At 40.2% G+C, this 27438-nt stretch overlaps 1 protein-coding gene across 4 annotated transcripts in view; it reads left to right on the plus strand.

Moving 5' to 3' along the window:
• Nucleotides 1-1070: 1070 nt before the first annotated feature.
• ZNF143 (zinc finger protein 143) overlaps nucleotides 1071-27438 on the plus strand; it is a 33545-nt gene continuing 7177 nt past the window's right edge. The window contains exons 1-12 of one of the 4 annotated variants that reach the window (XM_064163711.1): nucleotides 1071-1173; nucleotides 12807-12921; nucleotides 13489-13581; nucleotides 14035-14118; nucleotides 14376-14456; nucleotides 14776-14972; nucleotides 17148-17222; nucleotides 20336-20455; nucleotides 21445-21520; nucleotides 22167-22292; nucleotides 25208-25387; nucleotides 26417-26644. In XM_064163711.1, coding sequence (XP_064019781.1) covers nucleotides 1132-1173; nucleotides 12807-12921; nucleotides 13489-13581; nucleotides 14035-14118; nucleotides 14376-14456; nucleotides 14776-14972; nucleotides 17148-17222; nucleotides 20336-20455; nucleotides 21445-21520; nucleotides 22167-22292; nucleotides 25208-25387; nucleotides 26417-26644 — 1417 coding nt within the window. In that variant the 5' untranslated portion in view covers nucleotides 1071-1131. Of the gene's footprint in view, nucleotides 1174-12802; nucleotides 12922-13488; nucleotides 13582-14034; nucleotides 14119-14375; nucleotides 14457-14775; nucleotides 14973-17147; nucleotides 17223-20335; nucleotides 20456-21444; nucleotides 21521-22166; nucleotides 22293-25207; nucleotides 25388-26416; nucleotides 26645-27438 lie in introns of all 4 variants that reach the window. The other 3 variants (XM_064163710.1, XM_064163712.1, XM_064163713.1) reach the window with 3 other exon arrangements.

A 27438-nucleotide genomic window follows, 5' to 3' on the forward strand; every position in this document is an offset into this window, starting at 1 on the left:
TCCAACTGATGGCTCTTGTGGTCTGGGTGAAATTTCCCAATTTAAAAACAAATGAAACTTCCTAAAATAAGGAAAAAGAGCGATTGGGCACATATGAGACTGCAAGAACTTAGACCTACATTATCTACTGTTTCAGAAGAAACACAAAACCAACTTGCAATTATTCTGGTAAAAGTATTTAATACGCTGCAAGTTCCCATGGCTCTGTCGTTGGGACTGCTACACGTCTCCACACCCGAGAATCACGTAAAGGGAAGGATTTTCATGCACAGCTTTAAGAACAATCCTTTTCCACATACAGTCCAATTTAAATGGCAGAACGTATTGTCGCTGGAGGATGGGGGAAGGGCAGAGTCCTGGCTCCACCGAGTGCATCTCATCCGTAAAGGGCACGGCGCTCCGGCATCCTTCCAACAGCCTCCCCCCAATTCCCGCATCGAGAGACGGAGCCACACGCACCGCCTGACGCGGGCCGCCCGACTCGGAGGCGACGGCGGCGCTCCAGGCCCAGCAGACCGCGCCGGGGCTGACTCTGGGGGCTGCAGCGGCGGGACTAGACCCCGAGGGCAGGCAGCTGCCGAGCGGGTCACTCCTCACTGTTGCCCGGCGGCGTAATTCCGGACGCCCTGCTCCTCGGGCCGTGCCGCGCCGCTCCGTCCCCACCGCGGGGGACCGGCTGCAATGTCAGGGGCGGCCGTCTCGGCGGGCGTCCGGCCGCCCACGAGCCCATCTTTAGCTTTCTTCCTCTACGCACTTCCCACCGAAAAATCCGCATCGTCCCCGAGCGCCGCTACCGCCAGACGCCCTCCCCGGGGAAGGAAATGGCGCCCAGCTCCCCCACTCCCCGGCTGACACACCAGCCTAGCGCTACCCGCCGCACAAAATGGCGACGGCAGCCACCCCGAACCCAGCATAACTGAGACGCCATAAGGCTGCGGGGCGGGGCCCCGGGCGCTTAGCCAATGGGCATTGGCGCGGGGCCTGGAGGCGACCAATGGCGAGCGGCGGTGGTGACGCAGCCAGCCGCACAGCCAATGGGAGCGGCAGCGGCGCGGCGAGCGCGGCCCGCCCGCGCGTCTCGGGGCGGCGCTGAGGCGGGCGGCGCTGCGCGGCCGTTTCCTGTCCTGGTGCATGGTGGTCGGACGCAGGACTTGTTGGGAAATTCTCGCCGAGGTTAGTATATAAATGTGTTTTTACCCAGTGTGCCTTATTCTAGCTCCGCCATCTCCGGCTGGGGCCGCGCCGCGGGCCGCCGCCACGGGCCTGCTCCTCCGCGCTGCGCCCACCGAGCCGGCGAGGGGCGGCCAACGAGGGCAGCCGGGCAGCGCCGGCACCGACCGACACGAATAAAGCCGCGTCCCCACCGCCTGCTCGCTCCGCGGCCCGGCCCCTCCCCCTCCCCTCCCGCCGGGCCTGCCCGCCGGCATCCCGCGCCGCGGGGCGCACCGGGCCGGGGGCCGAGCGCCGGGCGAGGTCCTTGGGGGACTCTGGGCTCCTCGGGCGGTGCCCCCGACGGCCGCCCCTTCGCGGGCCCGATGTCGGGGGCGCCCGTTAGCTGCTGCGTCACGGGCGGGGGCTGCTGGTGGCGGGCGTGCTTTTTGCGCGGGCGGCGGGAAGGGAAGGAGAGAGGGGTCGATGAGGGCAGGCAACCCTGCGGGCTGGGGGCTTCCGCCGCCCTCTGCCCTGCACCTCCGGCGCGCCCCGTGCCCTACTCCCGCTCCGGGCGCCCGGCGCTCGCTGTGCATGGACCTGAGGGTTGATTTTTATGTGTTGGGTTTGGTTTTTTTTTGGGGGGGGGATGGGCTGGTGTGGTGTTGGGGTTTTTAAAAAAAATAAGGGAGCGTTTCCGTTTTGACAGAGTACAGACTGGTAAAGCCGCACCAAAACACTTGCAGAGCCCTTTCGGCCTAACGTGCGGCTTGATGTGCGCGAGTTTGGGAAGGAACAATTCCTTACTCTGGCACGAAGTTGACTATTTTTGACGTTGCGGTATGGTAGTGCCTTGAGCACGGCTGTTACCGTTCTAACAGGAGAAAGTCCTTGCACGGAGCTTGTGAAATCTGTTTCATCTCTTTCAACTTGCCAAGATACCGACGAAAAGGATTTTAAGTCGTTTACATCTTACTCTCCTTTTTCTTTTGTTGTTTCTTTCAGTTTTTCTTTCCAAAACTTGAAGTAGAACAGGATAACTGAAAGCTATTCCTCTAAAAAATATTATCTGCAATAAACCGAGAAGGTGGTAGTGGTGTTGCTTGCTTGTTTTCGATAACGTTTTACTTGCAGTGCTTGTTCAGCAAGAAAACATTACTTTCATGCAAGTGAAAATTTTTGTTCTAACAAGCCCACAATTAAGCATCTTCAGTTCTGTATAAAATGTCTTAAGGGTTTGTTTTGCCATTGACACATAGTTATATTTGATACTAAATAATGAGCACTACCAATGCTATTATGAAATATAAGTGATGCGTAAATGTTGACCTTAAAATCTGTACAAGAAAATATTTTCTCCTGTCAAATAGTTTTCTCAAGGTTCTATTTTGAATGAATTCTGTTACATCTTAGAGGACTGCTCTAGGTCAGTCTGCTTTAGCAGGGAGTGTTGGGTTAGGTGATCTCCAGAGGTCTTTTCCAGCCACCACTACTCTGTGACTGTACCAAGTATTTCTGTGTTACCTTCAAAGTGATTTTATGTGAAAAATCAAGTTTGTCCTTAATTGGTGGCTTTATAAGAGTAGTATGTGTATAGTATATCTCAGTTTCTTTGTGTACTTACCATGCAGCTTTAGAATGGCAGATTATAACATCATGTTCCACAGCTTGCTTGGTTTGTTGTGGTTTTTTTTTATTTCATGCATTAAAGATGATCAAGTTGAGTCCCTGTAGGGGAGAATTAAGGGGAAGGCCAAAAGAGTTGACATCCTAGTAGGAGTCTGTTATAGACCACCCAACCAGGAAGAAGAGGTTGATTTATTACTCTTTAAGCAACTGGAGGCTGCCTCAAGATCACCTGCCCTTGTTCTTGTGGATGACTTTAACCTGCCAGACGTTTGCTGGGACTCTAATAGTGCAGAGAAGAGGCAGTCTAGAAGTTAGGAGGAAGTTCTTCACAGAGAGAGCGATTTCCTGTTGGAATGGGCTGCCCAGGGAGGTGGTGGAGTCGCTGTCCTTGGGAGTATTCAAGAAAAGACTGGATGAGGCACTTAATGCCATGGTGTAGTTGATTGGCTAGGGCTGAGTGATAGGTTGGACTGGATGATCTCAGAAGTCTCTTCCAACCTGCCTGATTCTATGAAAGTCTAGAGAGATTTCACCCTGCACATGTCAAGCTGTTCATCTCACAGAAGACATACCTCAGCAATATATTTAGTAAAAAATATGATTGTTTTGATAATGGCAGGTTAAATGAGATGTAAAAATGAACATTTTAAACAGTTCTGAGAAACGCATTTCAAATCAGAAGCAGAAATTACATAAATTGTTACTGTAAGGAAATATGTTTTATTTCTTGTATCCTATTGGAGGGCCATTCTGTCTTGGATGCTCAAAGCAAATGCTTAAGTGTCACAGTTTATTTAGCTAGACAGTCACAGTCTTCACTGTTTGTCGGTGTAGCATGTGATGCTTAAGCATGAAAATACTTCTGTCAAGAGCTGGCAATCCCTTTTCTCAGAGGAGGCAGGCACAGTGATAATGAAGTGATGAATATTCCCCAGTAATGGATGCCAAAATCAGGCATCTCTAGAATAACTCAAGTTATGTGCGGCTTCAGCTCAGCAGATTGTTGCTGGACCATGTTTTGCTGTCCTGTGCTATCCAGGAGAAGGGAATGGGTAGGTGTTTGAGCAGCAAATGGGTCTAAGTAATAAGCTGCTGCCACCGCCATGCTTGCTTGCAAATATGGTTCAAGTGCGTGGGCTGCCTGCTCACCTACAGTTCTGGATCTGCAGAGGGGTTAGGCTGAGGGCTCTTCAGCTTGAGTTTGATGGTGATGATGGTCTCCTTAGACACAGTCTTTTCTGGACTTTCCTTAAAACACTCTGTGTGTATATATTATTTCAGACTTATGTATTTGCTTTAATAAAAGGCACGTGTTTTGGTTTAGAATTAAGCTAAACAGATCACAGTTTTGAACTGGCTTGCTTCTCTTACAGTGTAATTTGGCTTCATGTAGAGTGCAGGATGTTCATCTTTCCTTGCTGTTGTGTTTAAGTCTTGGGTTAAAAGATGTCCAGCATTGGTGGAGTCTTTTAGAAACAGTAATCCCTGAAGAGTCTTTAGTTGGCAAGTGTAAAACTGTTTACCAAAGCGTAGGGCTCAGAAAGCGAAGAACACATTCCTGATAATCAGGGCAATTCTTTCACTGTCAAGCATTGTAAAAGCATTGTTGCTTTTTTCCGGTCTGCATTTTGACATGTACGCTCATCCTTGATCACTTCCATGATTTTTGCTTCCCAGACTGTCTTTTGTAACTCTTCCTGCCTCTGACACACATTATGTACATAATATAGCATCGCAGGCCAACCTTTGCCTTTTGTTGCCACTGCCTTTTTTTTTGCCCTCTATTGTCCTAGCTCTTGCATGTTTCTGCAGCTAAGCAGCATGCCTTCTGCATTAATAGGTGGGCCATTTGTTTGTTCATCTCTTCTGTGCTACAAGGATGTTGATGCACCTGATAAAGAGAACATCATCTGGCTGGTCTGTTTCTATGCCTTCTGCCACAAAATATCTCATGATGGGAAGAAGATTCCTGCTTAGCTTATGAATCCCTTAGGTGGATTGTGATCCTAACAAATTATTATTCTCTGGAATTTAAGAATTTGTCTCTGAAACACAAGTTCTTGTTAAGTGGAAGTGTGCTTAGGTATTGTTCTGAGGACAGAGTGAAGACTGAGGGAGGTGCCTGGCTTAAGCCTTGACACAAAGGTATCGCATTCTTGGGGAAGGAAGGAAAGGAAGCCTTACTAATCCATCATGGCACTGTGGGGTTTATGGGGTTCTGCCTGTAGTTAAGTCTGTATCTTGATTTAGTTGTATTTACTGAAAGAACATGGTTTTAGTCCTCTTGATCTGTGCTCTGCACACCAGGAATAGTTAATCATTTACTCAAAACCAGAATTAGACTAAATTAGTGAATGCTTTCAGTGACTGCTAATAGTCTTTGAGTTATCCTACTTTTTTAATGGTGTAGTGAGATTGTACTTTGCTCCACCAAGGTAACACTTGTTAAATGAATTCTCACTTTTGAAGGGAATTTGCAGTTCAGGCAAGTTCTGCAATATTAAATGTTGACATCAGTGACACTTAGAACTATTTTATGCTTACATCAGCAGAGTACTTAGTGCTTTACTCAGGCTGTTTTATTGTCTGCTGAATGCTTTCCTCTGTATACTTTTTGAGGGGAAAATTTTGTTACCTGCATAATGCTCTTGGGCTTAATTTCTGGTGACTTCTCTAGAATTGGAAGATGAGTCTGTATTTGCAAATAAGGTTATGTTGCCCATATTTTAAGTATATTATACTGAGCTAACATGGTATTACACAGAGTTCCTTTATATAAATTAGTTTTCCAAGTTATGTTTTTAGTCTGTTGTTTTGCAATTCAGGATAAAGGTTGGCAATTCAACAGGCTGTTGGTTTCATTCCTGAAATAGAAGCACAAACTAAACCAGCACTGTTAAATACCCTGGCTAATACTGTTACATCTGTAACAGTTAGATTACTAATTAACTCATAACCACACAAAACAACCCACTTAAAATTCCCTGTTTTGTTAGCAGTCGCAGCAGATTTGAAGGGGCACAGCCACAATTAACTGTTTTGGTGATGGCAATTAAATACATGATTTGACAAGAGAGTTAAAAATCATTGACAGAAATAACAGAAAATACTGATAAAAATAGTTGGTCTTAAATTCTGTCACATACTCACCACGTTTCTTGTTTTATTTAAAACATGCACCAATGTAAATGGAGGTTTTATGTTTTAAGGATTAAGTAGCCTCCTGAAGATGTCCAGAATTTAACTACCTTTTTGTCTGTTTTATTTCAGATAGGCATTACTGTTAATTTCTTGGAATAATTTGAGTGCAATTCTGATGTGTCATCTGGATGCCTTCTTTATAAAGGCAATTTTTGGTGTATACATGCTCAATGGTGATAAATCCCAAAAGCCAGTAGTTTTTAAAACACACAGATTGATTCATTAAGTGCTTTAAGTCTTACATTGACTTCAGGGGGGAAAATCTTGGAATGAAATGTAGCGTTATACTTCACTAATGTCCACTGAAAGGTTATGTAAAGTTGCTGGATGTTTTGTTTGGTGTTCTTTTTTTTTTCCATCTTTATTAATCATGTTCTAAGTTTTTCAAGTATGAAACAGGTCAAATGACCTACCATAGGTTCAGCTTTTTTCTGATGTCATGCTCAACATACAGATTTTGACTCTGCACATTAGAATTATTTATGCTTGGCTTTTTCTGTCTGTTAAAGCAAAAGCAATTTATTACTAGTCAGTCTGCAATAAAGAAATGGATTGGTGGGTTTTATTTTTTTAGAAAATAAGGTATACCTAAGCATTGATAATGCAAGTTTGGCTGGGAGGGAAGAAATGTGTCTTAATGTTGAGCAAGGAATAGCATTTGAGCTGAGAGAAAGTTGCTAACTTGCTTGTTGGGTGACTTACAGTGATTCTGTCACAGTGCACCTGCAAGCCATTCCCAGTCATGCATGGGTGTTTTCATCATACTTGGATTTGATATTTTGCCACAGATTATATGGCCCTCTCTTGTGCTAAACCTATACAACAGTGTACTAAGAATGACTCTCTCATGAGTGCATTGATCATTGCTGGTGAGGTGCTCATTCCAGAGCTGCAGCACAAGGTCAGTTAGCTTTGTCAGCACTGCTGAAAATATACTGATGACTACTTTGACCTCCATTGATTAACCAGTAACTTCTTTTCTAATATGTTAAGAAACATAGGAAGTTAGCAGTCGTATTTGAGATCATCCTGAATCTTCTTCACATGTGGGTCGTCTTGATGTGTGTTTTTTCAGACCTGCTTGCACTCTTAAATGCTATACATTTGAAAATCATCACATCCTTAGCACTCCCACAGTGAGGTTGTACACTGTGCCTAATCTTGCAATGTTAGTGGTGCATAAGGACTTGTAAACATTCTTTGTACTAGTTAAACTTTTTCTTAGATGGTGCAAGCATTGACAATACTTTTAACATGCACAGTCTGTAGGTGAGATTCACAATGTCAACTGAATGTATGGTGTTGACTTCAGGGAAAGAAGACTGCTGGGCTGTCAAGTAATTATGTGAAGCCAAATGTGGTTCTCGCTGCTCACACCAGTCAAAAGAGTTGTACCTGGTTGTGGCAGTGATACATTTGGTTTTATGTTTATATGCTATCTTTAAGACATTGCAAACTCTGTGGTGCTAAATTAGTCTTCAACTGCTTCATAATCAGTATGTATCTGTAGTGGAACAGAGAGGTTGAAATACTGCAAAAAAGCTAAAAAGGAGCCTTGAGTTTGACTGCAGACTTCTGCTTTGGGCAACACAAGTCTCTGCAAGTTAGCTGAGCTGTCATTCAGAGTGTGTACATCATGCTCATGCAGATGATAGTGCTGTCAGTCTTGATTAAGTTCTTCTCCAGGGTAAGGGTTAGTGCCTGTGTTTCATAATTTGTAGTCTTCTAGAAAATAGTGTAATTTGCCATTAAATTGCCTATCTGACCCTCTATTATACTGTTGTTACCAGGTTCTTTATTAGAGGGTTTTGTACTGTATTTCAGTCTTGTTTCCACTTCTGTACTGGTAAAAAAATTGGTATTGTGTTTTGTTTGACTTTACAAGAAACTGGAAAAGTGCTGTAGAAGAAGTTCAGATTGTAGGAGAAAGCATGTAGAATTTTAGAAGTGCCTAGCATTATGTAGCTGCTTGTGTTTATTCACTGAAAGAGAATTACAGCATGAAATCAATGCTTCAGTGCAGTGGTAAAATACTGGAAAAGGTAAGGGCTGTTGAAGAAATCTGTGTCTCAGGTATTGAAGCACTTGATCACAGCATCCACAGAAGCTAGATTTAATTTCTGGAAAAGACTATAATACAGACACATGTGGGAACAGAAATAAGATTTGAAGTGGCTCTGTTTATTTATGAGATTACAACTGTCAAATGTTATTTGTAAGGTACATACTTAGGTGTTTTAAAAACATCTTTGGACTGGTATGTTTTTCAGTCTACGTCAGTCTTCGTTGCACTGAGTTGCAGAAGGCTGTCATGCATGTTAATTATCACTTGAAATATTTAGCTGATGTTAAAGGCAGCTGCTAATTTTGATTTTGCAGAAATGTTTGTTAACCAAACTAGTTTTGGGAAATGACTGGTATTTGAAATCACCCATTGTTAAGGACTCTAATGCAGCCAGTATTTAATTCAGGAAAACTTTTCATTTTGTTTCTGTGCTGGCATACTTGGAACAGATTTTGAGATCCAGCTTTGGCAAATATGGGAGTGAGTTTCAAAACATTCCTTGATGAAAGTTTTGGTATTGTGGTGTCATGAGTCGTTTTGCTATTTTTAATTATTATGTGTTAGTTCTGTAAATTCCATAAAATAACAATGGTTTTGTATGTTATTTAGAAGTGTATTCCAAATAAAAGTGATACTTTACATATTACATAAGCGACTCTTATTTCTGGTTTGTCAGTGCTGTCTACACAAGAAGTGTGAACAGTCACAATGTTGCTGAATGTCTGAAGTAGCTTGCTTTCTTGTCTTTCTCACTTCATTATTCTTGCACATCCTGAATTGCATTCTATAAATCTTAGGTTTTCTTCCATGGCTGTTACTACAAACTTTATTCCATTTCCTGTTAATCATTCTCTAAAACATTTTTTTTCTCTAAGGACCTTCTAGTGTTCCTCTGTTTTCTTTTGTCCAGCAATATGTCAGTGTAGTCATTCCTGAAATGGCAAATGCTTACTAATTTCCAGCAGTTACTTACTATATTCTCTACTACGTGGAGTCTTCTCGAGGTGTTCTCTCAGCTGATGGAATTCCAAGTGCCTCAGACCCACCTTCTGTTTCACAGCAGCATGCCATCTATCGGGGTGTTTCATCTGCCTAAATCCTGCCTGCTGTTTCTTACTTGTTCAATTACTGGTTTACAGGGGAGACTCCTGTTTCCAGTTGCTAGATTGAGTTTACATAAAACCTCTTTTAGTGTCACATCTTTTCTCCAAAAGATTGTGTTTGTTTGCATATTAACGGAGGGGAAAATACAGGAGATGGAAGTACGTACAAGAGATGCTGTCTAGATTGGCAGTGTGGTGAAGTCTTAAGGAGAAATCCTGCATTTTTAGTTAGGCTCTCCCACCCCACATTCTTCTATTTTCCAAGTGTTGAGAATTTAAATCGTGCTGATGTTCACAGGACTTTTCCTTTTGGAGAATTTGAGGGTGGTGGGTTGGTTTTCTTTTAATAGAAAACCTGCACTTTGTACCCTGCTGGATGGCGCATTTTATCCGGCAGTGTTACACTGAAGGGTTACATTAATATGCTTTTTGACAGAAGCTGCACTGGTAAAGCCAGCAGTGCACATCACTAACTCGCTGCTTTTGCTTTGTAACTAGTGGTGTGAGGCTTATTTCAGCACTGCTTCTCGAAACTGGTTATTTCTTCCATCTATTAGACACTGTTTTCAGAGATTTTTTCAGTCAATATTTTGCTGGCTTGGGCTGATAGTTGCAATTTGTGTGTGATCTGTGAAGATCATTTGCAAGAGTTCACTAATCAGATTTTCACTTGAGTGTCTCAAGACTGAGTCTGTACTTTTCTGGGGGACAGCTCTTGAGATTAAGTGGAACACATGCACATCAGTTCTGTTGAGCAGCCATGCAGACTACTCAGAGTTCATGTATTTTCCTAAAAAGCACCTGAAATCCATTCCTAATGGGGTGCTATATTTGAAGTGAGTAAAGGAAATCTTCCTGACAGGTATTCGCAGACAAGAGGTTTAAAGAAAAATCCTACAGATGCAAATGCACAAAAGTAAAGGTAATGAGGTAGATCAGGGAAAGAAGGTGGTGAGATTTGGCTTAGAAGAAGAATGGAGACATTTGCTGGGGAAAAAAAAGGAGAAAGCATATGAAACAACAAAAAAAAAGAGGAGGGAAGAGAGTGACTAAGGTTGAGGATAAAGGAAGAGAAGTTTGATGAGAATAGACCAGTCTCAAAGCCCAAAGCAAATGAAAATACAGTAAGAGGCTAGATGTGCAGGGCAGATGATAGACTTGACAGTTCTGATGATACCATTTAAGTGTATTCAATTATTGGGTATCACAAAGCAGTGCCAGTTGGAGGGAACCTCTAGAGTTATCCTGTCCAGCCCTGATCAAGACAGATCTGGTTAGACCAGGTTGCTGAGGGCTGTATCAAGTTGAGGTTTGAGTGTCTATAAGGGTAGAGAGTCCATAATTTGTTCTTGGTAGTCTGTGTGTACTTGACTGCTTTTAATGAGAAAAATCAGGTAAAAAAAAAACCAACACCAAAAAAGCAACAACAAAACCTAAAAAGTCCAAATAAAACCAACACAAAATCCCATAAACAAAATACCCAGACCCACAAAAAAAAATCCAGAAAGCAACACTGTATCAGCAACATTTCTGTGATAGCCTAATTGTGCAACACAGGCCAGCTTTGTCTTTGTTGGTTCTTTCCCCATCCTATTCCTCAGAGCTGCTAGCCCTGATTGTTTAGCCTGCCTTCTCCTCTGGTGAAGGAGAGGCTGCAAGTGAGCAGCACATCCACTTTTGCTTCAGGGTGCTCCTTCCTGCAGAGAGAGTAACAGCAAAATTGCTGCATCACCAAAGAGTGAAAGCTGGAGATTGGCTGTTTGGGGGTGTCCTAGTGCTACAACCCCCATGACAGGGGATACACTTGAAAGATGAGTCTGAACATGAGCTGTCTTGAGAGAGACAGGAAGGTGATAGACAGTGGCATCATGGTCACACAGTGCCGACCAGCAGTAAGATAAGACTTGGGACTAGTTGCAGGAGTTAGTGTGGATGTGAGAGTATTTTAGGTCATTTTATCAAGAAGGTTGGAATTAGAAATTTGGTACTATCGTAGAACTGTCTGAGGAAAGAAATTGGTACTTCAAAGAGGACATAAGATGCCAATGGAAGGACAGGGGATTGAGAAGAGGATCTACTGGAAGAGGTGATTTGGAAGGGAGAAAATGGCAGCAGTCTCTGAATTGTAGCACATGATCATCTAAATTCTCTGGAACAGAGGAAAGCAGTGAATTTTGTTCTGTGTGTTGCATTTGATTATTAAAACACATACTTTTGCTCTTTTGGCTCTTGAATTTATATTATATTTGATTTCCTTTTCTTCCAAAATAGCCATTCATCCTTTAAGCAGTTGGTTCTGCTCTGGCCGTTTCATGACTTTGCAGTATCTGCATTGAATAGCTTCCTCTCTACCTCCCCAAAGTTGAGAGGAAAAAGCATGAGCTCTGAAGGAAGGATGTTCTTCTATTTTACAGGCAGGTAGTATATTAAAGGTGCTAGGAGTTTCTTAAAAGATACTTCATCAAAGAGAGGGAATACTCAAAAGCAGACTTGAGCTGAATGGCCTTTGAAAAGCAGTCCCTGCTGGAATTCCTTCAGAATACAGCTTGAAACCAGTGGATGTGTAGCTTTTCTTCTCCAGTGCATGGAGTGGTCTGGCTGCTTTATGGCCTGCTTCCCTGTGGTGCCCTAAAAAATGGATGAACGGAAAACAAGACAATACATAATATTGTTAGCCATTAAGAGCACAGGTGGCCTTTATGTACCACTAGCATCTAATACTGTAATTACTTAATTTACCTTACTGCCAGCTGTCAGTCCAAAGTAACTAACAGGATGGCAGAGGAAGGAGGTGAACTCAAGTTCTCTTATGTCCTCATACAGTTACTTGTCACTTAGATTACAGCATCCAAACAAATGTAGCTACTTCATTTTCTTTAGAAACCTCGAGTATAAATGCAGTTTACCTTGGATGGCTTCTCTGCCCTGGCTCCTCTGCTGAAAATCAGTAGATTTAGTAGTCTTCTTAATCTGTCATTAAAACATGCCCAGGTTATAATCAGTATCAAAAGGGATGGGTTCTATGAGATACATGCCAAACTCCGACTGCTATCCACTGACAACCATCTTGTTGCCTTACTGCTACATTTTATCATGACATAGTTCATTGTTTTCAAGGAGGGTTGTGTTTTTTTTTTAATAATATTCACCTTCCAGGAAAGTTTACAGAAGTAGCTTGATTATTCAGACTAATCAAGTGTAATTCCCAGTGAGTGAGTCTAAACCTCTTCCTGGCACCAGAGGGATGCTTCATTTTATATAGTTAAAAGTCCTGATGTTGTCGCAGATGACCATGCATGAACTGTCATCTTTGTTTTAATCTGGGGGTAAAAAGATGGCATCACTTGCACTGTCATTAGCACCATTGGTCTTTGTACACTGGTTGAATAATTCATATTTAACTGAAATCTAAATGTGATTGATGCACTTCAATAGCTGCTACCTGAAGTTCTTAGCAGCTTAGTTTAAGGTAGGAACATTTGCCTATTTCAAACAAATTTTTTTCCTTTAAAGTATTTTACAGGTTAATCAGTCATTCATTGCATCTTCTTTATGCAGAAGATAAAACATTTGTAACAGCTGTCTAAAAATCCAATTAAGCTAGTTCTGGTTCTTTATTTAATTTTGCTGTGTTTTGTGAATACTTTCTTTCTAGGTAGACAATGTTATTAGCTCAGATAAATCGAGATTCTCAGGGAATGACTGAATTTTCTGGTGGAGGAATGGAGGCCCAGCACGTGACTCTCTGTCTAACAGAGGCTGTAGCTGTGCAAGGTAAACTTTCAGGTTATAATATCTCTACATTATTATGTCTTTTCTACTTGAAATTCAGATCAATCTCAATAAACTATGTGAGTTTCAAAATGAAAACCCAAAATTCTTAGTTAACTAAGGCTGATGAAGTTTAGTAATTCTGCAAAGAAATGATCTCTTTTTTAATATAATAACAGTGTAAATGTGCCCAATAGGAAAACCACAACTTAACTTTATAGTAAAACTATAGTTTTACTGATTTATACTTTGCAGAATCCATTTCTATTGAAGTATGTGTTAAACTAATTAATATTTCACCTAAGACCTCAGCTTTGTAGCAATTCAGCAATATTGTAACCTTTTTAGTTAGGGGAAATAACATCCTAGCTGTCATGTTTACAGTGAATAATCCTGAACATACGACCCTTGTATGTGCTCAAGGTTCAACAATCAGAAAGAACTTTTTCCTACTTCTCTTTCTGAAATCATTGTGCTTTAAGAGAATGTAATAATTTGTGGAGGTGGCTAAGCTGTGATTTTTAGGGTTTGATGCTGGTAATAATGAATAAGAACTTTTTTTCTTGCTAGATGGTGACAACTTAGAAAACATGGAAGGTGTGAGTTTGCAAGCAGTTACCCTTGCTGATGGCTCCACTGCTTACATACAGCACAACTCTAAAGGTAGGTAAAGGACTAGAAGTTGATTGCACTGAAATTGTATTCCCATTTTTAACCCTGTTGTTGGGTTGCAAAATCAGGCAAAAATCTATATGATGCTTAGAAAGTTCCAATTTCAGATGACAAGCATTACAGTAGCACTATAAAATAAATACTTATTTCTGCTGCTAGTAAGATGCAAATATCAAATGCAGACTGTAAGTGAAACATGAGGGCAATTTACACTTCAAACCCAAATACCAACCTTCTGTCTACTGGATGGGACATCAGGCCTTTTCTGGTTTTTTAACCCACAATTTAAAAACCTCTGTGTAGTCATACTGTGCTTGTCCTTTACCAAACCATATTTCTCAGTGGTATTTTATTGATACTTCAGTCTGGAAAGTATCAGCTGTATGTTTGAACTGCAATGTGTTATACAGACTGGTTTTTAAGAATTCTTATTGTGGGTTTCAGATGGTAAATTAATGGATGGCCAGGTGATTCAATTAGAAGATGGTTCTGCTGCTTATGTTCAACATGTACCCATGCCTAAAAGCAGTAAGTGTAATAATACAAGAAATGTATTCTAAAATGATTTATTACTGTTGAAGATTGATAGTAAGTAATTAAAGGTTATTATAATAGCTGGATTTCTTATTTTAATGGAAACGTTTGTGAAGAGATCCTGGGTATACTGAAATCCTAGATATTTTGTGATCATAGGTATTTTGTGATCATAGGTATTTTAATGTTTAATCTTTCCAACTGGTGGAGTTTTCAGACTCTTATTGAAGTGTTGTAATTCTTCTGACCAGGGGACAGCTTGCGTCTGGAAGATGGACAAGCAGTTCAGCTGGAAGATGGAACTACAGCATTTATTCATCACACCTCAAAAGGTAATTTTTTATTTGAGGTGTGATTTATTATGTCAGAGGTCAGCAGAACTTGATAAATAAAGCTAGGCCAATATAAAATGGTTTTGTACTTTTGTAAGCTATGGGAGGCATTTTCTTGAGTAAAAAAAATCGTCACTGCTATTCTTAGTAATATTTTAAGTGTTTCTATTTTTATGTAAACTAGTGGTTATATTTCTCATACATTTTATTCATACATATGCCTTCAGGAGATGTTTCCTAAACAGCAGCAGTTTCCCGTGTAATATACAGATATTGCTGTTCTTTTTCTTTTGTAACATTCTGTAATATTATTTCTCAGACAGTTATGACCAGAGTGCATTGCAAGCAGTCCAGCTGGAGGATGGAACTACTGCCTACATTCACCATACGGTGCAGATGCCACAGTCAGATACCATTTTAGCCATTCAGGCTGATGGCACAGTGGCAGGTCTTCATACAGGAGATGCTGCCATTGACCCAGATACCATCAGTGCTTTGGAGCAATATGCAGCCAAGGTATACCAAAAGACATTTTTCTCTATACAAAATGTTTTAATGTAGCATCAGGAGATACTTGGCAGCAAAAGCCAGTTGTGAGTTAAGAACTGCAATGATACTTAAGAGTCTTGAGACTCTCAGAATAAAGAATACCATATTGTAATGACAGTGTTTCATTATCATGAGCAGCTCCAGTGTTGCATAAAAAGAGCAAAGGATAGCACTTCAGATGATGTGAAGTCAGACTGATTTGGAAAGTAATTTAGACAACTAAATAATATTTTTTCCCTAAAATATAGCACTGGAAAGGAGCCACTTGAGAGGACACTGTTTGGAAAGAAAGACAAAGTCAAATTATTCTTGTTCAGGCGCTACTGCTGGATATGGATACTTTGTTTCTTGCATGGGGAAGAATAGGGCTTGGTGTACTAGGCAAGGACAATGTATGATATGAAGTGTAAAACAGGCAATCAGTTATTGAGCTTAGAAGAAGCTTCTGATCTGTATTTTCAGTAGCAAAACACATGGTGATTCATGTTGTCCACTTCTCTGGACTTCTGTAAATCTGATGTGTAAAAATGGGTGATGCAGCTTCCATGACTCTAGTTTAGCAGTGCTTGTGTTGCTCTGGAAGAGTAGAATAAATTTTAAAATCTACCCTGTTGTGTCATTGAGAGTTGTCAGGTTTGGGGAGAATGCCAGTTAGGGTAATTAGATAGTTTATATGCTATTGTTTCCGTTACGCTTCTGTCTGTTGTAATTGAGAGATCATAATAGAGGCAGTCAGATCGTAAGTGAGGCTGTTTTCCTGCAACATCCTAGCTGCTGGAAAAGTACATTCCCTGGAATTTGTATATATGTGTACATTCTGTTTGGATCATTTGTTTCCAGTGGCATTGATGAACTTTTCAGCTGTTCCTTTTTCCAACATCAGGAAGTTCAAAACGAAGTGATTCAAGTCTTTCTGTGGAAGTTCTCTCTCCCTTCAAAAAATCTGCAGAAGGTCCCAGAATGACATTGTTTCCTTTTAAAAAAAAGCCCAACAACTAAGAATTACCTGCTTGCAGTCTCTCTGTAAGATTGCCTCTGCTTGGGCACTTTCCTCTTCATGTTTTAGCTCAAAGTTGCCAAAAATATGTTGCTCACAGTTGTCTAACTTAGAAAGATAGTATAGTCTGAAAACTTGTTATGGGACAAGTTCATCTTCAGTCTTCAAGTGAAATGTTGGTAGTTCATGATTTGAGCAAGATACTTTACATAACCATTAACATTCTCAGAAGCCTACTATGACCTCCTTAGTGAAAAGGCAAAAGCATATCAGCTGAGTTAAGGTTCTGCCAAAGTATCTTAGAGAATAAAAAAATCATTTAGACTAGATGCAGCTGCATCAATTTCAACCTTGAGTGTGATGGATACAGAGAGTACTGTAAATGCCTGTGCTCAATACAGAGACAATTAAGAACAGGAAACTACATAAAGTATACTTTATTTTTTTATACAGTGACTAATAGGATGGGTTGTTTTTTGAGTTTATATGTATAAGAGAGTTTGTTGGTGTTTTTTTCCTATCTGGTCAATTATATTTTTACTTAAATAAAAAATTCCAAACAACATCTAAGACTTTCAGATATTTTTATAAGCTACTTTGAAAGCAGCAATCCCTATCTATTCCTCTAGACTGTTTTTACAAACCAACCTATGGAGCTAAGCTTTGCTTAGCTGTTGTAATTTGACAATTTGAATTGAGTTGTAACATGTTGATTTCGATGTTTTGATGCCAAAGGAGTTGTGCTGCTTGAAACAAGTAAATGCTACCTCACAGGGAGTGTAAGCTATATCCCTATTTTAAAAGATGTCAACACTTGGGTTCTGTTTGTTTGTTTTCCCATCAAAACTTAGTGGTGTTATATTTATTAATTTATTTTCATATTTTTGTCAATCTGTTAACTTAACATATGTGGTTCTTGCAGTAATTTCTGCCTTCTTTTATGACAACTGTGTGATGTTCCATAATGGAGGTGCTACAAATGGTGATTTTCATGCTGGCTATTGTACTGTAGGATAACCATGTTTCAAGAGGGAGCTAGAGAGCTATGAAATTAGGAGCTTCAGAAACTGTCGGTAACCCTCTGTTTTTCAGATGAATGAGAAGGAACCTACAAATGTTTTTCCCATTTCAACTTTGTTTTTTAGGTGTCTATTGATGGAAATGACAGTGTTAGTGGCACAGGAATGATAGGTGAAAATGAACAGGATAAAAAAATGCAGGTATGTAGTGCAATACAAAATAATTAAATATATCTCTTCTGTCTTCTCTTCATATGTGGTCCTGTGTAGCCATGAACTAGGCTCCTACTCTGCAGGTTGCCTGTGTGCATTACTATGAAAGGACAAAATAGGTAATATATGTATTATTTATGGTATTGGAATATATTCCTTAAAGTGAAATATGGTGTGCAGAGGTTTTGCACACTGGTGCGAATGGCACACTGCACAATTTCAACAAAAGGCAAAATTCAGGGAAGAGTAAGATAAGAATCTTGGTTGGTTTTGTCTGAAGGTAATATCCTGTTAAGCAAAATGACCTGTAGCCATTATCTAGTTACATGTGGATTTCAACCTAAGCCTCAAAAACCCGGCTAGTCTGGCAGTTGTTTTATCTTATACATCTGTGGCAATATGTGTGCCATATGGAAATGTGCCAGTCTTATGGAACATTACAAGCTGCAAAGAAAAAAATCATCTGGACTTGATAATCTGAGGATTAGTCTCAAATTCTCAGCTCGGTGAGGTGACTTCAGATGACCAGCTGAAGGGTCCCAAAGCTATCAGTTGTACACTAAAATCTTAATCACCTTTATATCTTGATTTAAGTAGATATCTACTTGTAACTCACTTGGAAATAATATTTTATTTGGGGTAAAATAGTATCATATTTAGGTACATTATTAAATAAATCTATATTTCTAAATTTGTAAGTGCATAGGTAATGCAAGAACAGAACAGATGCCATGCTGTTAAGCAGTGATTCAAACTTGTATGTGGTTAGGCTTTTCACCAAAGAAAAAAACATAAAACCTCTTTGTGATTTCTGTCTGTGAAAACAAAACACTAAAAACACTATATGTGCCCAAAGGGATATCACACACTATTTACTTTCAAACCCCTCTTCCCCATCTGTTCATAATAACAGCAGAATTGTACAAATGAAGTTTGTAAGTTCAAACAAATAACTGAGATCTTTGTTACCTTTGTTGTTATCTTGTTACCTGTTTGAACTTGGGATGCATTTGTGATTTCTTTTAAAATTAGAGTGCTTGGGCTTTTTTTATTTTTAAATGTTGCCCATTTAAAAGTACTTTGGAATACACAATTCCTCTTAACAAATTTTACTTTATATTATAAAGGTATTTTATTTGCTGTGCTCTTCTGATTTTTTTTTTCAGTTTCTTTAGAGTGTAGCATCTTCTAAGAAGAGTAATTTTAATACTGTATCTGTCCTTGATGGATCATAACATTAACTGAATTCTTAGTACATTAGTTGATATGTCTTGAGGATTATTGTGCCTAAAAGTAACAGGGGGCATCCTCCTTGAAGAATCCACAGGAAGGGTGTTCTCAGTCAAATTTATGATCTGTCTGAATTAGGACTATGGGGGTCTGCCCACCTTATCCATTCTGTGAAATGTGCTTTTCACAATTCAGAGTAGAATTAGATCCAAAGGTGGTTCAAAAGAAGCTTAAAATAGTTTTGATTACTTTGCATGCAGTTGTATCAGAATGTTTACATTTGAGCTTCTGCCTCTTTGTTCAATCTGTATGAATGTTTCTTGCATATTAGTGTATGAAGAAGTCTTCAAAGGAGGTTAAGTTGCATCACAAAGCTATTCTGTATATTTTCCTGTTGTGTTATGTCAGAAAGGAGAGTACAACCTAGCTCAAATTGCTCCAGTTAGTTTGATCAAAACACATGCATCACTGACAAAGTAAGTTTGCAGATGACACCAAGCTAGGAGCAGGTGTTGATCTGTTGGAAGAGGTAGGACAGCCCTGCAGAGGGACCTGGACAGGCTGGATGGGTGGGCAGAGGCCAATGGGATGAGATTTAACAAGGCCAAGTGCAGGGTTCTGCACTTCGGCCACAATAACCCCAAGCAGTGCTACAGGCTGGGGACTGAGTGGCTGGAGAGCAGCCAGGAGGAAAGGGACCTGGGGGTACTGATAGATAGTAAGCTGAAGATGAGCCAGCAGTGTGCCCAGGTGGCCAAGAGAGCCAACGGCATCCTGGCCTGCATCAGGAACAGCGTGGCCAGTAGGACAAGGGAGGTTATTCTTCCCCTGTACTCAGCACTGGTCAGGCCACACCTTGAGTACTGTGTCCAGTTCTGGGCCCCTCAATTCAAGAAAGATGTTGAGGTGCTGGAACATGTCCAGAGAAGGGCAACGAAGCTGGTGAGGGGCCTGGAACACAAATCCTATGAGGAGAGGTTGAGGGAGCTGGGGGTGTTTAGCCTGGAGAAGAGGAGGCTCAGGGGTGATCTTATTACTGTCTACAACTACCTGAAGGGGCATTGTAGCCAGGTGGGGGTTGGCCTCTTCTCCCAGGTAACCAGCAATAAAACAAGGGGACACAGTCTCAAGTTGTGCCAGGGTAGGTATAGGCTGGATGTTAGGAAGAAGTTCTTCACAGAGAGAGTGATTTCCCATTGGAATGGGCTGCCCAGGTGGTGGAGGCACCGTCCCTGGGGGTCTTCAAGAAAAGACTGGATGAGGCACTCAGTGCCATGGTCTAGTTGACTGGCTAGGGCTGGGTGATAGGTTGGACTCGATGATCTTGGAGGTCTCTTCCAACCTGGTTGATTCTATGATTCTAAAGTACAAAATGCTTTACATCATTTTCAAGAAGAGCTCATTATAAGTGCATTTAATTATTGTTTGGCCTTTGCATGAACTTATCTTTGAAGGTGGTCTGATTTATGGCTAATCTCCCTTAGGAATAGATCCAGCGCCTTAGATGTAATCTAAGCCTCTTCTGTGTACTGATTTAGTTATCTTACCAGTGGCCTTATATTGCAAACTATTTTGTCTGTCTTCTTATTTGGCAAATTAATGCATGCATTGAAACTTGCTAGTGACAAATAAATATGTTTTACAGTTTCCCTTTCATCAGAAATGATGCTTTTTTAGTTATTTCATTTATTTATAGAGGACTACAAAGTTCAGAAAGATGACAGAAAAAAAAACACAAGCAGAAACCTGTCAGAGTCAGCTCTGGCTCAACAGCAAAGTAAAGTGTGTGACTTTTGTGATCCATTGTGGTGAGGTTTTTAATGCTTGGGTTTTTTTTTTCTTTTGTTTCCTTTCTTTCCCTAAACCTTAAGATTGTCTTGCAAGGACATGGAACAAGAATGACTGCAAAATCTCAGCAGAGTGGAGAGAAAGCTTTTCGCTGTGATTACGATGGCTGTGGAAAACTGTACACTACAGCTCACCATCTGAAGGTGATGAGATGCAGAATGAGCATTGTGACTTTGCAGGCTTTGAGTTTGTTTTTTTTTGGACAGATGATGCAGTTGAAATCAACAGAGAGCCTGTCACAGTGGTGCTGTTTTGTCAGATGTTTACTGGATTGATTTTTTCAATAATGGGTGCTCAGCTGGTTTTGCTTAGTGTTCTGGGTGGATTCAGGTGTGTTAGGCTCCTGTATTGGTAGCATGTAAGAAATACCTTGTCGAGACACTTTGTAGCAGCAGTGTGACGGAAATTCTGTCCACTTTATGTGTATGCATGATCATGCAGAGACTCCAGTTCTTGAAAGATTTTGCAATCATAGAAGTCTTATGCTTGCAAACAATCCAACATTCAAAGTGAGAAGCTGGAACTTCTTTGCTTTACAGGGAACAACTCCTTAACTCTCTTCCTTTTTCAAATTGAGTAAAAGAATTGGTGAAACAGTAAGGATGTAGAGCTGTTCACATTTCAGCTTAGGCTGAGATAATCACTTGCCAGTGCAGTAAACTCCCTGAGGTGCTGTCTTGTCTCTGACTCTGGAGTCAGGGAGTAAATGACTCTATTGATCATGCGTTAAAGTAGTGTTCTTGCTGTAGAGGTTTCATGCAATGTAAGAGGATCATTAAAAGCGCTTAGTGGAGTAAAAGAATTATGCAGAGGTTCTGAGGTGTGTTTGCACACTGTCTTTTGTCTAGTTGCATAACAGCAACTTCTTAGGCATTTACAGAATTTCAATTTACTTATTTCAGGACTGTCCAAAAGGATCAGGTCAGGCCTTGGAAAGAGGCAGCTTTAGTTTTAGGGAAAACATTGTTACCATACTTATTTTTTTAATCACTGATGTAAAAAGAAAACACTAGAATGAATGTGATTCTTAGAAAGAAAAGTGAAATATGTTGTCTTTGAGAATGAACTGTTCTGTGTTGAAGTACTCAGATACAACATTTCATTACGTCAATGTATTTGGATGTCTTTACAGGTGCATGAAAGGTCACACACGGGAGACAGACCATACCAGTGTGAACATCCTGGATGTGGCAAAGCCTTTGCAACAGGTAATCTTTTGTAGACTAGCTCTTCCTGCTTGGTAGTATCTGTACTCCATATAAAGTAGGCTTTTAAGACTGCCGCTTCTAAACAGCTAAATAATGAATGTGATTGGGAGAACCATATCATAACAGCTATACTTAGCTTAAAGAGTGTCCATGAAGCTATCAGCTGGCAGCTGTATATGTAATGATGTTAGTAATAGTTTTTAAATAATTGTAGTTTAGAACCTGGATAGCAGTAGAGTTTTTACTGCTGACTTCATTAATGGTACTGGTATTTCAGAAGCAAATAATTCAAAGTCATTTTGATGGCAGCAGTGGCAAGAGACAAAACACAGATGGTATACAGAGCATACGGCTTCCTCAGAAGACAGAATAAATATTTGTCCACAGATCATTACAGTTTATCTTTTTGAAGGGAAGGAGAAGCGCTGCAGAAGTGTGTTTCCTTCGTAAGTGAAGAATGAAAGAACCTCTAAGCTGTATCTAGAGCTCTGCTGTTCTGTATGGTAGAATAAAGAGATAGTAAAGAGTGAAAGAGCAAATTTTGCTTATCAGCTTCCTAACTGGAATGACAAACACAGCTTGTGATGGTTTACGAGTATCCTAATTTTGTGTTTATGCTATTTTGAACATCCTTTCTGATCTTCAGGGTATGGGTTAAAAAGTCATGTCCGAACACACACTGGTGAAAAGCCTTATCGGTGCACAGAAGAAAATTGCACCAAGTCATTCAAGACTTCAGGAGACCTACAGAAACATATTCGAACCCACACAGGTACTACCATCACTTTTTTTTTCCCCTTCTCTCTTCTGTTTGTTTTGTTAGTTCACCCAGATGGTTTTTTCCCCTCTTTGATCATTCTGTGACTTTATACTTACAAAACCAGCCTGCATATATTTTCTTAAGCCCAGTGAGCTCAACAGCATTCCATCATGGTAAGCATTTACTGCAAATCCAGCATGCTTTTCTTGGGAAAAGTGCCTAAGCATTCACATTGCTGTTGCAAATGCACTGACTACTAGCAGTGCAGCATTTAACGTTGTCACTGAGTCACTTGGCACCTTTACAGTTTCATTTGCAGCTGTAACAGAGCAGGGAAATTTTCCTCAATAGTATGGCTCTCCTTTCAGAAATGGCATCACTGTTCCTAAGTTTTGATGCTTTAAAATTAACTTGCATGCTAGCTTCACAAAGCTCTGAGCTTGCTGTTAAACTGACTGTCCTCCCTCCTCTTCTTGCAGCATAAAAATGGACAAAATATTGTAGAAAACTAAGTAACAGTTATTAAAACTTCCTACATAAAATTAACATTTTACACTGTCTAAAAAGATTCATTTGAAAGGCCAAACACAAATAAATTTGAGACAGCATGCACTATACTCTGCAAAACTCTGTATGCACACATGAGTAAACAAGTTGGCACAATGTCTCCCTTGCTCCTGAGATGTCAAAAAAGACAAGAACATCTTAAGAAGAATAATTTATCCCTTACTAACCTATTCTGCTAAGTATATTTACTTGACTGCCAGAACACTGCCAGGTTTTTCCACTGAACCTCATGAATCTCAGAGAACTAAAAAGAATAAAAGAAAGAGGTTTTTCTCAGGTTATAAAGGACAGTGCAGAGAGAAGAATAAAAGAAGAAAGTAAAAATTATATTACACTGAGGCAATTCTGCTTTCATTGGCCTCCATATTCAAAGAGACTTTGTTGCAATTAGTGCTATCTTGGTGTTAAATCAATCATTGGGATGAAAACATTAAAGTGTCATCCGTTTTCATTTCTAGGAGAGAACTGTTTGACATTGTTATGTAGTACACCAAGTATAGACTATGAACTGAAAGGTTTCTGTAGTATGGATGACTTAATTAGTTTTAGACTGTTTTCTGTACTTCTTTATGACCACAGAGGCATGGTAATCTAATTGCTTTAACTTAATTTAGCAGTGGAAGCGAAAATTTTGAGTCAGTCCTGTATAACCCTCTACCTATATGAGCACTATTAATAATACAGTCACAAATTCCCCACAGTCTGGGGACCAGACTTCAGGGGCATCTTTATTTCAATTCATTGAGTAGTTGCAGGAGGTGTAAAGAGTGAGAAGAAAATTGTACCATGTTTTTTATGCAGATAGATGGAATTGTGACTGTTCGTATCCAAACCAAGCTGCCACAGTGCGCCCAATGGAGGCAAATCTGGGCTCTGCCCACTCTCTACCATGGCTCTGAAACCTTTTTGTTCCTTTATCACGTAGAGCAGGGTTAGTGCTCGCTTCACTTTCTGCCTGGTTTAGCCAAAAGGGATTTTTCCCCTCTTTCAGTACCATCGAATGCTTGCCTCAGGTTCTTCCATGACGTCCCTAGACATACTGTTCTGGTACCAGAAAAGCTGGTGTGGAGATTCCTCATGGTTGCAGAGGGGTGCTTTTACCACCACCCCCCAGTCACCTGGAAATAGGTCTTCTAACAAGTATGTTAGAAACTTAAAGGCTGCCTTCACCAACCGGTCGGATGACATTCTTGTGGGCATTCTTTTGTGAGCAGGCTGGTTTGGTTTCCAACGCAGGGTCTGTTGTTGGGCGGGGTTGACTCTGCAACCCTGGTCCTTTCGGGCATGATTTGAGGTCCTGCGCTGAAGCAAGGATTAGGGAAGCCATGGTAACACAACACTGAGGCGTGTGGCTTGATACACACACTGCCTTGGCAGGAAGCTGAAAAACCTTCCAGAAACAGATGCCTAAGCAGTGAATTATATAGTTTCTGCTGCCAAGGAGCTAACTACTTCGGAGTTTCATGGTATTAATGTCTCTACCAGGACTTAGGTTTTTATTTCTCTCTCCAAGTACTTAATGTTGTATCTGCAGTGGTAATCTGTCCTCCCTTGCTCTCAGGTTCTTCTCATTGGTAAGCAGTATGGTGAGTGAAATGTAGTGTGAAATTACAACAGGCCAGTGTGTCAGGTAGCTGGAGCTTCTCCAGACTTAACCCCTTTCATTGTCCCCCTCTGTGCTTTGGTAGATCTGAAGGGTCAGGGGTATTGGACAGAGATTGGCCTTATCATGGTGAAAAGTTTTGGTGCAATAATGTAAGTTATTGTTCTTACATGTATACTACACAAATAGACTCATTTTTAGAAGAACCTGTATTTGTGATTCCTTTTGCTTTGGGATTTGAGATTCAAGTTTCAGGGCTGTGTCTCTTGAAAAAGTTGAGTTTTCTCATGTAAGGTTAAGTGCTTCCAATAAGTTTTACTAATCCATTTGTATCTTCTTCATACAGTAAATCATGAAAGGTTGGGTTTTTTTTTTTTAATTCATTTTAATATTTACAGTTGACAAATGCACAAATGGTATGATACACTTGTTTTGGACAATGTATGTATGAATTGGGTGTGTGTTAAATACATGTTAGAATATGGACAACATTGAAGCTAATGCAAGCAAAATGGTGTTTTTTATACATTAATCTAAATGCTTCATAATTTAATTTAAAGATTGTATTATTTTTCATGAATATTGTCAGTTTTGACTACACAGGAGAACATTCCACAGTGGCTTGCTCACAGTGTTTCTGACTGAGGGCATCAAAGAGAATTAGGTCACTTTGGATTCTTACATTCAGCCTAAGTGTAACCTAGGATTTTTGTTCTCTTACAAGTTTTGCATGTGTACCTTCTCTTATTTTTTTCAGGTGAAAGGCCCTTTAAATGTCCATTTGAAGGATGTGGCAGGTCATTCACAACTTCTAATATTAGAAAGGTTCACATCAGGACACATACAGGCGAAAGGCCTTATTATTGTACAGAGCCAGGATGCGGGAGAGCTTTTGCCAGTGCAACTAATTATAAGAATCATGTGAGAATACACACAGGTATATGAGTGATGTTTTGTGTTTTGAATGGAATCTGCTTGGGAGAGGCTGTGCTATTCTCCTTGTGAACAGTTTTATTGCACCGTGATTGGATATAGTCACATTCATATGACCTGGCTTGGTACATTTGTATGGGCCTCTTCTGTCCTCACCTAGGCATAGTTAAGAAGTTAGTTTCCCACCTTACTGTCAAGGCAGAATAATTTTCTTCTGGATAGAAAGAAACAAATGTAAAGTCTTGTCTTCAGTGGACATTTGGGCTAAATTCTTAATATGATTCTGGGGCTTGCCTCTGCTGTGAGCTGTTTCTTAAGTAACAGTAAAGCCAAAGAGTCTGAGCTTGAATTGGCTCTCTGCTGTGAGCCAACTGTAGCTGCTTTGCTGCTGGAACTGTGATCAAAACCTTATTTTTTAGACAGAGGTAAAAATACTTGTCCAGCTTGATTGGCAGGGTTAGTCAGCAGAAATAATTATAGAAGCACAGACAAGCTTCTTAGAGGTATATTTCTGTATCGCAGATTATCTTTTTAGTTTATAATGAAATTTGGACAGTTGTTTAGTTGATTTCAAATGAAAGGTGTTTTTATATGAAACCATAATTATTCAGACATATGCTTCCTATAGATTTCTTTAGAGCTTAAAGGCTAAAAGTAAGTGAAATTGTGCTAGTACATCAACATACCTGATCACTGAGGAAAAGCATGGAGTATCCATTAATAGAAGCAAAATACTCAATACGATGCTGAACTGACATTGCAACTGTCAGCTTGTATCCTTCTGCCTTCATCAGAAAGCTATTTTACATGGAATGGCAGGGCTCAAAAATGGCCCAGCTTTCTTGGCAGTATGTTAAAAACCCAAAGAAAACAAAGTGAGAGGCTGCCTTGATAAAATTTGTGAGCTTCACTGTTGCCTTTGAATTTGAAATATGGTTGCTAATGAAAGTTTGTTACTAAATGTCATTTGATGGCATTTTTTTCTGTACATCCTACAAAAAGTTCTCTTTATCCCATTTGTTTTTCCATACAGGGGAGAAGCCCTATGTCTGTACAGTTCCTGGTTGTGATAAACGTTTTACAGAGTATTCCAGTTTATACAAACATCATGTTGTACATACTCATTCCAAACCATACAACTGTAATCACTGTGGGAAAACATACAAGCAGATTTCTACACTTGCTATGCACAAGCGAACAGCACACAATGACACAGAGCCCATTGAAGAGGAACAAGAGGCTTTTTTTGAGCCACCTCCAGGTTAGAGTTTCAGTCTTTTAATCTCTTGTCATATAAAAAAATGAGCTGCATAACAATTTTCTGTGTTGTTGGTCGTTTTTTTTAATAACCAAGGAAATGAAAGCACAGATAAAAATCTGAAGTACTTAAAAAGTTATTTAGCTTCTTTGTGGGGCTCCTTAGTGTGGTAGGCAACTTGTAACCAAAAACTGAGGGAGTAATTGACCAGATTATTAACTCGCTCATAGCAGTCCTGGGGATAAGAGAAAAACCTGAGTTACAGTCCCAGCAAACCTACTACGAACATGAAAGCTATGAAGGTGTGAAGGGACCCAAGAGTCTAAAATGTTTGTTTGCAATATACTGGGGTTTTCTTAGAGATTTTTGTAGGAGATCATACAGCACTGTGGTTGATGACAGTCTTGTGCAGGATTAAAGGCACTGCTTTGTGAAAAGGGAAAGTCTGTCTTTTCATACACTGATACTGTACTGGTTTTGCTGTGGTTGGTGGCTGTTTCTGCAAAACTATCCAAGAGGTAAAGATGAGAAGGAGTTCATGTGCTGCAGTACTCCTTATGGTATGTTTTTCATGGTATCATAAACATTGAATCCTGTGACTTGTAGCAGATCAGCCTGAAGGAGCTACTGTGATAGGACATGTATCGCTTGCCAAATTGTGGGTTTTAGATCTGACTGGGGAAATACACAAGTAAACTGTTTTGGTCAGAAAAGTTGTTTTCTTACATGTGTGTGGGAAACAGCAATGAATGCATGTGAAGCAGATTTGTGTCACCTAATTCCTTCTTTTAAGGGAA

This window comes from Pogoniulus pusillus, chromosome 24, assembly GCF_015220805.1.
Source record: "Pogoniulus pusillus isolate bPogPus1 chromosome 24, bPogPus1.pri, whole genome shotgun sequence".
Classification (NCBI taxonomy): domain Eukaryota; kingdom Metazoa; phylum Chordata; class Aves; order Piciformes; family Lybiidae; genus Pogoniulus; species Pogoniulus pusillus.